A 16,505-nucleotide genomic window follows, 5' to 3' on the forward strand; every position below is an offset into this window, starting at 1 on the left:
TATGCAATCTAAAGAATAATTGGCATAGTTATTAGAGTAAACTGTACGTAAGGAAAGTAGTATTTAGTCATCTACAACTAATAAAACTTGACAGAATAGCCAACAAATATCAAAATGTTTCAATTTAGAAAAGTTCGACATGAAATCATGGTGATTAATATTGTTGTAAATGATCAAGAAATCAGAGATTCCAAAGCTAAACAACAATCAACAGAGAGTGCCCAATAAAAGTGTAAAATAGGTATGAAACAATATTGGCAATAATCTCAGACACATCGATCACATTATCGACCATATTTTCTAGCATAGTCGAATATATTTCAGATCTATATATTGTCATCCTCCAGTTTTGAACAAATAAATGTTCTTTTCACATCACTTAAATGGATATAATTTCTTTTACATAAATATTAAATAGAATCGGTAAATCACTTTCTGCAGTCTAGCTCTCAAGCAAAGAGAAATCATTTTTCTTTCTGCATAGTTTCTATATTTTATAATTATTTTTATGTGATTTCAGAACCAAAATCCAAAGATAAAGCTTCTGCGCCGAAATTCGTCAAGAAGTTGAAGCCTATAATAACACCAGATGGTTATACTGTCCAATTCGAATGTCAAGTAGAAGGATTCCCTCGTCCTCAAATTACGTGGTTCAGGCAAACCCACATAATCAAAACTTCCAAAGATTTCCAAATCTACTACGATGAGGATAATGTCGCTACCCTTATTATTAGGGAAGTATTTCCAGAAGACGCTGGAACTTTCACGTGCGTTGCTAAAAATTCTGCAGGATTCGCTTCCAGTACAACGGAACTTATAGTAGAAGGTCCGTTGTCATCTCACGGATCCGAACTGACTTCCATTTCAAGGAAGAGTCTGTCAAGAACGTCTTCCTTAGCTGATATATTAGAAGGTATACCACCAACATTCGCTAAGAAACCGCAACCACAGTGCGTTCCTGAAGAAACAGATGTCGTAGTTGAAAGTACATTAGTAGGAGTACCGCAACCTGAAATAAAATGGTACCGCAACGGTAAACGTGTAACTGAAAATGTCAGTATTGTGTCAACTTCTGAGCTATATACTTACAAAACCATTCTTAAAATTAAAAAAGTCAAGAAGACTCAGGAAGGCAAGTTTAAGATTGTAGCCAAGAACAGGGAAGGAGAAGCCTCAGTAACATTTACACTGAAAGTAATAACCTCGGAGAAAGAACCTCCCGAGATCTTATCACCTTTGGAATCTATAACTGTAAGGAAAGGAGAACCAGTTACACTTTCCACAACTATATTCGGTAACCCGGAACCTACTATCGAATGGCTGAAGGACGGAAAACCTTTAACCAGACCAAAATTCAAAAAAGACGGAAATACATACACTTTGACTATTCCAAAGACATCTACAGATGACACTGCTACATACACAGTTCGAGCTACCAATTCCTTGGGTACGATAGAAACAAGTGCAAACCTAACAGTCGAAGGTATGTATCATATAAAAAAAATTACTGCTTTTGCTTTATAGTTTAATAATGTTCTAGTTCCACCATGACGCTTTAGCCAATTTAAAAAGGAGAGCTGCAATGAAATAGAATAGAAGGCTTTTGCTTGTAGATACCTCAAGAAGAAGTGGATGCATCATTTATATGCTTAGTTAATACATGCGAAGGCTTAACAAAACCATTTGATTAGAGTATGCGAATAGGATAGATTACCAATGGCTTTGCAGAAACAATTTTAACATTATTTTAATTATATCTGAGAAAATATAAAATTTTAAATACGCTAACTTATTTAATTCGCTTTATAGATAGGCTAAGTAGTAATATTAAGTAAAGGCTTGCATAACATTTTAGTATCCGATTTTAATAATATTGCTTGTGCTGTTAAGGAACGACTTATCTCAAAGTAAGCTCTGCGAAAATTTGGACTGTATTATTTGTAATTTACTCATATTTCATTATATTTCAATTCAAAAATTTAACAAAAGTGAAGGTTATTTTGTTTTGCCAATAGAACGTCTGTGTTTTATGAGATACATGATAAGTTTTTATTTTAAATTAGCGGTGACTATCTAAAGATATTGCAGCAATTCAATTTTCGGTATTGTTAAGCTCAATTTTTAAACTAGGGATAAACGAAAAATTGGTGTTTTTGTTAATAAAATAAAACGAACTAAGATTCATTCATTAGCAGTCAAAACAACATATTCTGTAGGACAATCCTTTCCTCTTCCTATTGTACCGTCTTATAATGAAGGTTAGCGTTCACTTCTTTATTAAACGTTTCCCTATCTTTTCCAACGTCAAATATCTGTTCAACAGTGACGCAATCTAGGGTTATCCCTAGTATATTTAACTAAAACACATCATCATCAACATCGATGATACTAAAGCTAGTTGTGACTCGATCTTATCTGGTCTGTTTCGCAACTCGTTCCTCTTAACACCTCAGTGATTACAGATTACGAGGGCGGCTCTCGGCCTGACAGACTGCGACCTTTATCTATGGACCCAGATCTATTGTGCTTCCCTTTGTTACTTAAAGCTCCTCCTCCAACTTTGGTTTTTCCTCTTCAGGTTGTAGATACCGCAGCCTTGTGAGCATTTTACACTGACATAATACGTGCAGAGTGATTTCGTTTTCTTCTAGACAAAAGTATCCTCTTCCGTCAAGCCCATACAACTCAAATGCTTATTGAGCCTACAAGTCGACTGTGAATTTGGCTAAATGTCTCTTAATGAACTCTTTAGCCTGTCTTTATCCTGTTGCATTTTTCCACCATTCCAAAGATTATTGTTGCATCAATTTATCAATGGATGCTTTGTGGGTATTCGTGATTCCAAAGCAGGGCTCTGGGCCAACTAATGGCGCACAAGCTCCTTCTCGAGCAAGTTTATCAGCCTTATCACGGCCTACATAGCCTTTGGGCCTGGAACCCAGGCTAGTGTCAATCTATTTCGACTTCCAACCTGGGAGAACGTAGCCAAACAGTCGCACGTAAGTTTTGAATTAACCTGCATAGAACTGAGGGCTTTATACCTGCATAAACTGATTTTTGTCCTTAGTCTTGTGTTATATATACCAACCCCTGTACCTTCATTAGTTTTAGAGTCGCCTAAAGACCAACTTTTCGATGGACCCGTTTACCAGTCTTACCCGTTTGGCATTATGATATTTAAATTATCACATCTATACCTTTGGACCATTATATTCGGTCTACACACATGCCCAGAATGGGGTCCGTCTTTATCTCCTGACATAGTATTGTTTGATCGGCTCCTTGTATTATGCTTATAGGAGCTTGACCCTGTATTAGACTGTGTACTGTTGGCCGAACCTCTCCCTGTATAAATATGTGAAACGGTGATGTGTATCAACACCTCTAACGCGTTTGTAAGGGCGGTTCTGTGCCACTAAGCAGCCGTTGCGTCTTGGTTCACCATGTCACTAAACCGTAAATCATCATGGACATTAAAACCTTTATGTATAACTCTGAGATAGCCGTTGGACTTAGTGCCCATATCTTCCCATGCAGTCACCTACATCTGACAAGAGCTATTGAAATCTTCTGGGTGATATTTTTAATGTGTGGATTCCACGTTAGCTTCTAGTCAAATATTACACCTAAGTTCGTGGCCTGACTTAGAAATGGAATCTCCACTCCCCTGAGTGTTGGTGGATGTAATCCTTGTAGTGCCTTTTTTTATCATGTTTTTGCCTAACCCTTAGGCCTTCGGGTTTACACCAGTTATCCACCTCTCTTGGAGAGATTGTGTTCGTTCTGAGATTGTCTTGGCAAAACGCACTTTGACTACTACTGTCAAACCAACCGCATAGTCCACACAGTAAAACCTATTTTTAGACAGTTTCGTTAAGAGGTCGTCTACAATTGTAGCCCACAGCAGTGGAAATAATACCTCTCCCTGTGGACAACCACCTCCTACCTTCGCCTCGACAATGGCTTCGCTTAAAGTGAACACGATGTTTCTATTTGTTCACTCTCAACTACCTGCGTACACTCGCATATGTAGGTAGGGACACCTCTTCTTTTTAGCGCTTCCATCAAAGATTCGAAGGAGACGTTGTCAAGTGCTCCTTCCAAGTCTAGAAAAATCGCTAAAGCGGTTCCATCCGCATTACATACCCTACCCACCTCAGACATGATATCTTAATATATTTTTACACCATGGCCAACCACCAAATAGTAAATTGTCTTAGAACCGCTTCTTTAACGTGGTCGTATGGAATCAAAATTAAAGGGAAGATCCCATTTATCTGTGTATACTGATACAACACTTCAATTCTTTTATTTGCTTATATTTTATAAAATACTAATAGCAGATTTACTTATAATTTTAAGCTACTATTTTAGCCCTTTTGTTTTTCTGGTCAGGGCCAGGACCTGAACCGTCGTCTGCTAAAACATTCGACAGTGAAGCGAATGTGAGTCGGTCGCCTGTCCCGCTTGGCTATCTAATCGACTAATTTTTTAATGATTTTTAACATTACCGAATTAAAATAACAAAGAAAAACCTGTTGAAACTAACTTAGCTTGCATAGCAAATAACGTGAATCCAATTTTTTCTTTGTTATTTTTATCAATTTTTTGTCAATAGCTATAAAGATCACCGCTAATTAAAAATGATTTGTATAATAGATTCTAAAATGATACGGTCCAATGCGAGTACTTAAAAATAAGCTTACTTTACTTAATTAACAGATGTATAATTGACAGTCTAGTATTAAGTTATTCTGGATCCTACTGTGAGTAGATAGTATATATGCACTAGAAAATATTGAATTATAATATTATTATTATAATAATTATTGATCTGCATTATATAACAACGAAGTTAGATCTATGAAGACTCATTTTGCATCATATTTCTAACGACAGGAAGAGTGCATATAGATCATAGATTATAATACAATATTTTTGGTAATAAATACGCTTTATAATGTTAATACATTTAGTTAACAGAAGCTACGCTGTAGATGTAATTTATTTAAATATTTTTCTTAATTATCGTTGATAATAATACTGGCTCATATATACATATAATTTACAGAATTCCCAGAAAACCAAGAACCACCGTTGTTCGTCAAACGATTTGAAGAACAATCTGTGCCACAAAAGTCACCTCTGACCCTCAAAGCTAAAGTGGTTGGTAATCCTACTCCTGACGTATACTGGCTTAGAAATAACGAGCCTTTGGAACCTTCCGATAGGGTAAAGATCATCTTTGATGGAGAAAATGTTGAACTAACTATTAAAGAAACTAATTCTGAACTTGACTCTGGAGATTACAAATGTATTGCTGTCAATTCAGCTGGAAAAGCCTCGCATGGTGCCAAGGTGTCTATCGAGGTAGATACTGTTAAATTTACTAAAGAACTGAAAGAGGTTTACGAAACAATAGAAAGAAAGACCATCGAATTAGAATGTGAGACATCTCACTCAGTTAGAACAAAATGGTGGTACAACAATACGGAAATTAGTGGTATGGACCATCGCGTTGTGGTTCAAGATGGACGTACTCATAAACTCATCATTAAAAATATTACTCAAAATGATCAAGGCAGTTATAAATGTACAGTAAAGAACCAAAAGACAGAAACCACAGTTAAAGTTCAGCAATGCAAACTAGAATTCGTCAAGACATTACAAGATTTAGAACTAACTGCAAAAGATACAGCTGTTCTGGAAGTAGAAATCACTTCTGATACAGCTAATGTAGAGTGGTTCAAAGATGGTACTCCTCTAAAGAAACCGAAGACAAATTTGATACTGAGAAATACGGTGGATTAAGAAGACTTTTAATCCGTAGCACTTCAATCCATGACGAAGGAGAGTACAGCTGTAAACTTGTAGATGAAGAATGTAGAGCTGATGTAACAGTAATAGAATTACCTCCAGAAATTATAACACCATTAAAAGATCAAGTGGTTAACAAAGGCGACAAGACTGTCTTCGAAATAGAACTCTCTAAAGGTGATGCCTTGGCCAGATGGTACAAAGACGGTAAAGAAATACAATTCTCAGAACACGTTCAATTGTCTATTGACGGAAAGAGGCAAAAACTGAAAATCTATAAAACCGAACCTGAAGATGAAGGTGTCTATTCTTGTGAAGTTGGAACCCAATCATCCAAAGCTAGACTTACGGTAGAAGTGCCAAGCTGTACCTTTATCAGATCTTTACCAGATACACCATTGTTCCAATACATACCGACGCCGAATTTGAGGTCGAACTTTCTAAGGAAGACGTCGAAGTTACGTGGTACAGAAAGAATGAACGCATAGAAAAATCTTCCAGATACTCTATCTTTGAAGATCGCAGGATAAGAAGATTGGTTGTACATAAAACTTCTACAGAAGATGAATACGAATACTCTTGTACGGTAGAAAAATACCAACTGAAGACTTCATCCAAACTTAAAATTGGCGGTAAGTATTAATTTTCTTTATTTTATTAATAAATTATTTATCTTCCAATATTCAATCTCCTGTTCTACTAGTGACTTCACTCTTTATTCCATCTCGCTAGTGATTTCCTTGTTTTTTTTTTCGGTTCTGCAAACACATCAATTGTCTATTGATTTCTATTTATATCCGTAGAACAGTTTTACTCTTTTTAGTCTCGATATTCTTGCGGACCTATACCAGAGTAACAAATTAATCTTTCTCTCTCTGCCTTTTCCTTAATTTGTTTTATGATTTTATTATTGGTACATTTTTTTTGTTTGTAATTTTTACTTGGTGAAACATAGACCATACACGGTGTACTTCGAACTATTTTGCAAGCTTTCTTTACATCAAGATATAAACGTGTACTTTTAGTTAACGTTTCTCTTCATTTTCATCAATCGTTTTATAAAGACCCAAGGATTATGTACAGAAAACATGAGTCCTATCTTTCCTCTCTAAAAGTATGTAAGAAAAATTACATGTTTCGGCCTGTATTGACCCTCGTCAGGTACGGTGAAAGCTGAAAACGGACACGGATTCTTAACCAAATTTCCCAGTTTAGAGAGTGGACACACTACATAACACCGTTTACTTTGGACGGCAGTAGTCGCTAAAAGATTTGAACATAATTCTCCCTGAAAAAACAACTTCTGTGACTCGTTTTATAGATGGAGGTGCAACTAATGAATGCCTATTTTTTCTTTCTAATTATTCTAGTTTGAGGGTTTAAGGTATAACATCCATACATTGATAACTTAGTTTAACATGTTCTTAATGTTCTAGATAAACCTTCTCCTCCAAGAGGTCCTCTAGAAATATCCGGAATGTCAGATACATCATTTACCATTCAATGGCAGCCATCGGAAAGTGACGGTGGTTCTGAAATCATCGAATACATAGTCGACATGAAAGAAGCTAAGACTAAGAAGGTCTTTAAGAAAGTCGGTGCTACTAAAGGCAACATTACCAACCTCGCCATTAACTACTTGGAAAAGGGACATGGCTACAATTACAGAATTACTGCCAGGAATGCTATTGGTGTGAGCGATCCTTATCTTCCATCAGAAACGATCATTGCAGGATCTAGAATGAGTATGTCATTTTTTTTCATAATTTCCAAATTACTTGAACAGGTTCAATTACTCGATTCGAGGTAAAAAATCTGTTTTTATTGTATAGTGGAGTGCAGAACGAAATGATCTACTAGGAAAGTAGAAAAGGTTTTAGTTCCTACTTTATAAAGTATTTTTTCTAACTTATCTCTTACAGGTTTTCGTTCCAGTAAATTATTTTTCTGACTACTTCTTAATAATAGGTGGCGATTTCAAAACCAAAATAGGCACTAAGGAAGACCCCTCTGAAATAATATTGGGAAATTTTGGAAGCAAAGGCAGAAATGATAGAGGCAAACAACTGTTAACTTTCATTTTGGAAAACAATCTATCAAATGAACAGCTTCTTTAAAAATAAAAACACAGAAGATGAACATGGAAAATCACATATTTTTTGACATCTCATCTTGAATAATATAACTAGTTACGGAGAACCGAGAGAACGGTGAATACATCAATAATATCCGCTACGCCGATGACACTGTGTTACTAGCAACCAGCCTAAACGATCTGCAGGCCTTACTAGACCGAGTGCGAACTGTGAGCGTAACATACGGACTGAACCTTAATATTAAGAAAACTAAATTCATGGTTGTCAGCCGTACAAATTTAGATCCCGGGGCACTAATGGCGGGTAGCGAAGAGATCCAGAGAGTCGACAGATTCACTTACCTCGGAACTACCCTCAACGTACAATGGGACTACGCTCAAGAGATTAGATCCAGAATTGAAATGGCACGGTCTACATTTATTAAGTTGAGATCCTTGCTGTGCTGCAGTGATCTTAGTTTGGGAACCAAGATGCGAATAGTGAGGTGCTACGTTCTTCCAGTGTTACTGTATGGAGTTGAAGCCTGGACACTGACGCAAGCCACTGACAAACGAATCGAAGCCTTCGAGATGTGGATATACAGAAGGATACTAAAAATATCTTATGTGGACCATGTCACCAACGTTGAGGTCCTACAGCGCATGACCAAAAGAAAAAGAAGTGCTTAATTTAATTAAACAACGCAAGCTTGAGTACCTCGGCCACGTGATGCGGAACGAAGAAAAATATCGAATTCTTCAACTTGTTATGCAGGGTAAAGTATTTGGCAGAAGAGGACCGGGACGCCGTCGTATCTCGTGGTTGAAAAATCTCCGACAATGGTTTGGGATGACCTCAGCGGAGCTGTTTCGCAGAGCAGTCAACAAAACCATGATAGCCTTGATGATCGCCAACATCCGGACCGGATAAGGCACTGAAGAAGAAGTTACGGAGATGTTGAAGAAGTACGACACAAAGCTTAAAAGCAAGTAAAGCGGCGGGTATCTCTTAATGACACAATCTTTAAGAACAAACACCTAAGACAAGACACAAAACAAGAATCTATAAAGCGCAATTAGACCTATGTTAACATACATGGCGGAAACAAGACCTGACACATCTCAAAACGAGATGACTACTAGAAACAACAGAGATGAAAATACTCCGACGAATATCAGGGAAAAGTTTGTTGGATAGGGAAAGAAGCGAAAACATAAGAAGAGCATGCAACATAGAAGACATAAATGGATGGGTGACAAAACGGAAACAGGAGTGGAACGAACACATTAGTAGAATGGCAGAGGATAGGATAGTAGGAATAGCACGAGATAAGTCACCAAATGGACGAAGAAGCAGACCAAGACAAGATGGTGCGATAATTTAAACAATTTAGGAGGCTAATATTGAAGAAGAAACAGGCTTTAAAGCCTATATACAAGAAGGAAGAAGAAGATCTTAAAATATAACATTAGGTAGTGCTTGAATTAAAATAATACTGGATTAAAAGACACAATATAATTAAAAATTGAATAGAATTGAACAGGATAAATGCCAGTTCTGTTAAATAATATATCTACCATAATTCTAAAAAAGGAACACGTTGTACATACCACATGCAAAAGGTTTTAAATGGTCGAGAGATTAAACAGTAACTTAACTGATTATTGTAAAGAGTTATAAGAACTGTTTCAATTAGTTTGCTTTCTTTACTGTGTACATTATTGCTTTAATTAACGGCTTAAATATTACTCCCGCTCACATAAATATTTTTTATTTGCATTCTATTTAGTTTTTGCTCATGCTTTGCTTTTGCTTTAGGAATTAACTATCAGTTTGAAAAAACCGATGAGACGCTATATTGCTTACTAGGTATTTTCCCACCAGCTAAACTAGAACATAAAAGTAAGTATTCCGCAAAACTGCGACAATGTTCTGATCAAAAAAAAGATTTCCTAGATTTTTTAAACTACTGATTATTGTGGAATTTTGTAGATATCCATAAATGTTTCTGAACCTATGTGTTATGTGTTTATAATATAAGTTGTGAAGCAATGCTTCAATTTTTTGTTTGCTTTAATCTCCATTATATTCCAACCTCGCTACCTCGCTATGTACATCTTTACTTTTTTTGGAAGCCATTCGTGTAACTTTCTGGCTCAAGTTTTAGCGTTAACCGATGGATTTACGTGTTCTTCGAAGGCAAGTCTGTACCTAGCGACTGAGCTATGCCCGCCACCTTTCATCACCTATGATTGTCTTTCTTCGTAGAAAGAACTCTCCTTAAGTTATAAGGAAGAGAATACTTTTCTTCTCAAATAATAGTTTTCTTTGGTCTAGTATTGGATATATAAATGCAAGTTGATTTTTCAATTGGATCATAATTAAAACAACTAAGAACAAAATTCCATTATTTAGTTTTGTCATTGGTCTACAGGGAATTACTTCAGCCAAAACGTCAACGGATTTAGACAGGGTCAACTGATGATCTATTCACCATTAAAAAATTTATGGTAAAAAATTATTGTAGATTGTAGATTTCAAGAAGGTCGCTTGGGCTCGAATACCTTTTCTTACTTTCCGTACTAATATTAGATCTTTTGTGTACCTTCATCTATGTTTTAGTTCGAAACATCTAGGCTTCTAAGATGTCTATTATTCGTTTCAACGAATCATTTAATACGTGATCTAAAAGGAACTGATCTAGATATTTCATTGTGTTGGGGAATAATTGCTAATCATGATTCCGGGTATGGTATACCAGTAGTATAGTAAGTGTCCTGATCCAGAACTGGATGAATGACCATGGTTTGAGTCTCGCGACGGAGAAAAAGAGAAATGGAATGGTGTTCGATTGCGCAGGTATGCGAATCACCCCTAAGAAGTACGTCAAGTACTTGAGGGTGGTCTTTCAGACGAATGCTGGGCCTGTAAAACGGCGGAAAGAGCGGTTACGCTGGAGAGGGCAATATCCAATATGGTGGGACCCAAATTCGAAAAAAGGAGAGTTCTTCACGGTGTTGTGCAATCTACCATCCCTCTAAGCGGCACCAGTCTGGAGTGAAGCGGTGGAAACAGATTACAAAAGGCTCTTGGTACGCGAGGACAGAACTTGTTTGCTGCGGGTACCAGGTGTTTACAGAACTGTCTCTGCTGCTGCCTGTGGGTGATCACTAGCTGTGTCTCTTACGTGTGTTGGTGAGAGAGAGAAAGGGAATGTTTCAGCGGAGAAATAGGGATATAGGGGCGAATTTCAGAAGCGAGGAGAGCGCCACATCCATCGTGAAGTGACAGGACCAGCGGGATGCAACGGGAGATGTGGCACAGTACACGAAGTCACTGATACCTAATCTAATGATCACCTGCGTAGACTACTATTTAAAGCAGGTACTCATACGGACATCGGAGCTTACGCAGCTAATTGTACAGATTAAAAAGTTTGAATCGGACAAGTGCCTGTATTGTGGGGCTTCGTACACTGTGTCACATACCCTTTAGAAGTGTGTCAGATGGATAAGAAAACGGAATGAGCTGGAGAGAGTGTTTGAGTCGATGATAGAGATGGCAGAGAAGATGGTGACGGATAAGTGGTGGTGGAACAAATTCCACAACTATACGAGGAAGGTGTTGTCGAAAATAGAATTGAAATAACTGCGCTTGCAGAGGTAGGAAGGAAAGGTTGACAATACGGGATTAAATGCGAGTATGAACGAGAGAGCGAGAGAGGCAGAAATGACGGCATGCATGGGAGAGCGACAGGACTTCTTACTTCTGGAGGCAGGGTTGCGATGAGACTGAAATAATGACGGGTGGGAGGTATGTATATATACGTAGGAATGAAAGTGAAGGAGAAAGCCTGGTTAGGCAGAGGCGAACGTGGTGTTCGCATGAGTGCGAAAAGTAATGTAGAGCGAAGTAATGTTCCAACGGGCGATTCCACCCCGAAGCTTATATGACAGGGGTGGGTTTTAGCTGGTCCAAGCCACATGCATTGACGGAGGACAGGAAGGTCCCACGCAGAGCCAAACTAGTCGAAGTAACCCTGAAGGGATTTTTTAGGAAAAAAAATTGGTAAATTGTAATAGCTAAAGTTTGTGACTTAATGTTAGCCATCTGATTTGGTTTGGTCTGGTGTTCTAAGGATTAGACGTCTACTAGTAGACGTTTCCGGGAGAAGCTGTCAATGGTGTTTGCTAGTCTGTAAACTATGGTAGCTAGTTTATCTTGCTTTTAGAGATCCCGTTGTAACTAAACATTGAATTCTCCAATATAATTTTTAATACTTGTCTTGTTCGAGATAAACGCATATTTACATGTGTTTAAGTTAATATTGTCACCCCTATATTACTGTCTTTTGTGGTGTTCATCAGTTTGTACACTAACTTTTTTCTGGTTTTTTGTAAACTTAAGACGGGGATTGTTCTATAAAACCAAATGCTGCTATTTTTTATTAGCATTTTCTTTGGTTTATTATGTTTCTGTACCAGTAAAATACATTATCTTATTTTTACTACTGATCCAATTATTTAGTCCACTATATAGTATCTTAGATTGTAATATTTCACTTATAAACCTTGCAATTAACATTTTAATTACTAGTGCTGCTAAAGCAAACTAATATATTACGTACATACGTTTAGAAGCGCCTAGTAATATTAACTTTTTCCATAGCACCACCATCACCTCCAATCAACCTCAAGGTCAAAGATTTGACCAGTAGAAGTGCAACGCTAACCTTGGGAACCGCCAGAAAACGATGGTGGAACTGAAATTACGGGCTACATCGTCGAAAAGAAACTTGAATACATGCCTAATGGGAAAAAGTGTTTACATTGGAAACTTTCTCTTGGAATACACCTTCGAGAACTTGAAAGAAAAGAGTGATTATCTGTTCAGGGTGTACGCAGAAAATGCATTGGACTCAGTCCGCCAGCTACTTCTGAGGTGTGCAAATGCGAACACATGCCAGTGAGTATTATTTTTTTAATTCTGGTCAATATTATAAAATCAGTTGTTTATAAAACAAACTGTCTTCTATGAAAACATCATCCATGTAAGGGCATCTTGTTTGATTTGCTTTCATATACTGGGCTTTCAGTTTAAAGTATTATTATGAACAAGACATTGTTTCGTTACACTCTCTCTTTCAAGACTTCTTTTGTTGTACTCTACGACAGTTCTAGAATATTTTGCTACAATTCATTCCACAAATATTTCATTTCAAGTAACTTAATGGACTTTCATTTATTTATAGCTGTACCTTCCCCGCCAACGCCGCCACTAGAAATAAGGGACCATAGGACCCAACGCAATCGTTGTGGAATGGGGAATCCCAGAATCAGACGGAGGTTCACCGCTACTAGGTTACAACATTGCCATCAGAGACACCAAAAAGACCATGTGGATGGAGATTGGAAGGGTCCAGAAGGGTGTACAGAAATTCACAATCAGGGATTTACAAGAAGACCATGAATATATGATTAGGATATTTGCCAAGAACGAAATTGGACTGAGTGATCCTTTGGAATCCGATGAACCGTTTAAGGTTCTTCCGTCCGGAGGTAAATATTTTTTATTTAAAATTTATAATTTAAATCTTTTAGGAGTAATTTAAAAATATTCTTAAGGAGTCTTCTTATCTTTTAAAAGGTCTTTGAGACGACTAATAATTATTTCTAACTTGCGCCATATAACTAACTGTTCTCCAAAGTTCTCACTGTCTGTGAAATTGGCCATGACTGCTCGTATTATTTGATTTTTTATTAATGTTATCGATGAAAACTTTTTTTTGCAACGTAAAGCCGGGCTTCGAATATATAGTTCTATAGGCATGTGTCCTAGCGATACTGAGAGCACAATTCAGTAATGTTAGTCGTATAAAATTGCAGCGATAAACACAAGAAACATTTTCGTCTCCACTGATGTGGAGTCAAATAATAGATCAACTGCTATCATACGAGGAAGTGCCGCTAGAAAGTTCGAAAATAATCGTTTCTGTGACATAATTAAGAGTTGACTAAATTATACAAATATATGGAGTCAAAAGATGGTACTTACTTAAGCTCTACCACACTAAGCCACTTTAATAGCTTTTACAAAGAAGAGATAACACAAACTTAAAAATATCAATAGATAAGACCATAGCTGAGTGGAAAACAATTAAATACCTATGGTCACAAAAGCCTTAATGATGTGCAGACACTTTGCAGAAAAAGTTGGAGATGTAACTCAGAATCCTGATATAATAGGCAATAGTGAGACCAATCATCACTGACGGGATACTAATCTAGGGAAGACAGTGTAAGCAACATGGGGAACGGAATGGAATCAAATTGACTCCAAGTTAATTTGGAACTGTCTTCAGAATCTGATTCGGATCGGAAAAAGTAACAAAGTAGAAGTTTACTCTGGGTGCTTGGACAAACTAGTATTGAAGGGAATGAACAGCAGATCTACTTGCCAGGGGAAGGACAAAAGAATCATTCATAGGCCCTGAACATTTCGATGGTATAGCAACATGCACAGCCAAAAGAACGATATCAGATGATGGTGGAACGTAATCACTGATACGAACAAATGGGTCTTAAATATTCGAAGACTTTTATACCTGAACTTTCGAAGAAGAGATCCAAAGATGTACTGGATGAGTAGGAATGATTTACGAATTATCGTAGGTATCCTAACGGGACACTGTCACTTCAAGGGGTAAATGAATAACGGCGGAACACTTTCTGTGCAACTGCCCAGGTTTTGAACTCGAGCTCTACGAATCTGTATAAGTGTCACCAAAGTCCCATAATAGACTTTAAAAGACTAGGGATGAGCCACAATAGACTTCTGGATCGAATGGAAGGGTAGTTAAGCGCCTACTCATAGTGGGGAGGAACCTAACCTAACTTAACCTAACATGGGGAAATATCTGAGAGGGCATATATGCATAAGAGGTGCAATGGGAAATACCCATATATAGAACAATCAAAAAAGGAATCATTAGACCCAATTCTCGATTCAACTTTTTTCGATCAAAACAAAAATGGCATTAAATGGTAATTAGACTGCTCTAAAACATCAAAATGAACTGGAATTGAACTAAGTACTCAGAAAACCTGTGCAAATGGCAAGCGTCTTTCAAGAAGAAACTCAATCTTCTGGAACATGCCGCCAGTTAAAATTGAAAAAAAAAATATTGGACAAGAGATTGCCATAACGTCCAATAGTCAAGCAGCCATCAAAGCAATGAAATCACATGTCATCAGCTCCAAAGTAGTATTGGAACGCTTTGAGAAATTAAGTGAAGTAACTTCAACACAGTTTATACGGCGCTATACAACTAATTGTCAATAATGAACCGATAACAAAAGTTAACCATTTTAAATACCTAGGATGTTGGATAAACGAGACACTAAATCTAGATGAAGATATTAAAACTCGTATAGAAATTGCAAGAGGAGCATTATGAAACTTAGATCTATTCTGAGCAATCCTCAGCTGAACTTACAGCTGAGAATTAAGTTTCTAAAATGTTATGTGTATCCTGTATTACTGTATGGATATGAAACCTGGATTATGAAGGTTAACATGATGAACAAATTAGAAGCCTTCGAGAAGTGGTTATATCGTAAAATGTTCAGAATATCATGGGTTCAGCACATTTCAAACAGAGAAGTCTTGAACAGAGTAGGTCAAGGTGAAGGCGACTTAATAAAGATGATAAAAAGAGAAAACTCGAATATCTGGGGCATATAATGAGAGGAAGCACATACAGGATAATGCAGTTGATACTCAACGGAAAGATCGACGAAAATGAGGAATTGGTAGGAAGAAATACTCATGGCTGCGAAACCTTCGTCAATGGACTGGCTTATCAGCAGATGAATTATTACATGCCGCGCAAGATCGAAAACGATATCGGCAAATCGTCATGGAAGCTACCCAGGCTAAAACTTGGGCACGGTACTCAAGACAAAAACAAGACACACAGTTTCTCTAATTACGCAATCTCTTTTTTGAAACTAGTCACAGCTTAATAGTGGAACAAAATCGAAAAAGACCGTTCATCACAAAAGATCTAAACATTGGGGAAGATTTACAGGAATAAAAAAATCAAAAATACTTCTAGTATTTTTGATTTTAACTCTCCCTAACTGTCAGTACATGAGATGTAAGATATTGTCTAATTATGAAGCCTCTAGATATTTTAAATTTCTTGGGAGAAATACAACTGCGTGAGCTTCTCTAAGCACTAAGAAGCCATAAGGAAGATAAAAATCAGGGAACACTGTAGGCCGCAGTGTTTCCTAAATTTTCCTCTAAAGGTAGTAACAGCAGTCATATCAATTTATTATTAATAGTCGATCGATTAATATTGTAATAAAATAGAATTTGTTTCTTGAAATTAAGCATTATATTAAAGTTGTAGTTATCTTAAGACTTTTCTGGCATGAGTGTTTTTAAAGAATCAAGTACTGTGGTGCACAATTTTGTAATTTTAACTTACAACAACTTTCTGTTTTAGATACTGATCAAGATGACTTCAAAGAAGCAACAGACAAGGAGCCAACGGTCTTACAGTACTGAAACCTCTACATCTTGGTTAAAAGACTCTGAGACTAGCGC

At 37.0% G+C, this 16,505-nt stretch overlaps 1 protein-coding gene across 1 annotated transcript in view; it reads left to right on the top strand.

Moving 5' to 3' along the window:
- LOC140451278 (uncharacterized) overlaps positions 1 to 16,505 on the top strand; it is an 862,244-nt gene that overhangs the window by 844,904 nt on the left and 835 nt on the right. The window contains 17 exon segments of the mRNA XM_072545021.1: positions 521 to 1,483; positions 5,072 to 5,764; positions 5,767 to 6,204; positions 6,207 to 6,449; positions 7,254 to 7,562; positions 9,711 to 9,794; positions 12,561 to 12,622; positions 12,624 to 12,699; positions 12,702 to 12,731; positions 12,734 to 12,799; positions 12,802 to 12,831; positions 12,834 to 12,857; positions 13,144 to 13,181; positions 13,183 to 13,450; positions 15,085 to 15,115; positions 16,385 to 16,445; positions 16,447 to 16,501. Coding sequence (XP_072401122.1) covers positions 521 to 1,483; positions 5,072 to 5,764; positions 5,767 to 6,204; positions 6,207 to 6,449; positions 7,254 to 7,562; positions 9,711 to 9,794; positions 12,561 to 12,622; positions 12,624 to 12,699; positions 12,702 to 12,731; positions 12,734 to 12,799; positions 12,802 to 12,831; positions 12,834 to 12,857; positions 13,144 to 13,181; positions 13,183 to 13,450; positions 15,085 to 15,115; positions 16,385 to 16,445; positions 16,447 to 16,501 — 3,471 coding nt within the window.

Source organism: Diabrotica undecimpunctata, chromosome 9 (genome assembly GCF_040954645.1).
Source record: "Diabrotica undecimpunctata isolate CICGRU chromosome 9, icDiaUnde3, whole genome shotgun sequence".
NCBI lineage: Eukaryota > Metazoa > Arthropoda > Insecta > Coleoptera > Chrysomelidae > Diabrotica > Diabrotica undecimpunctata.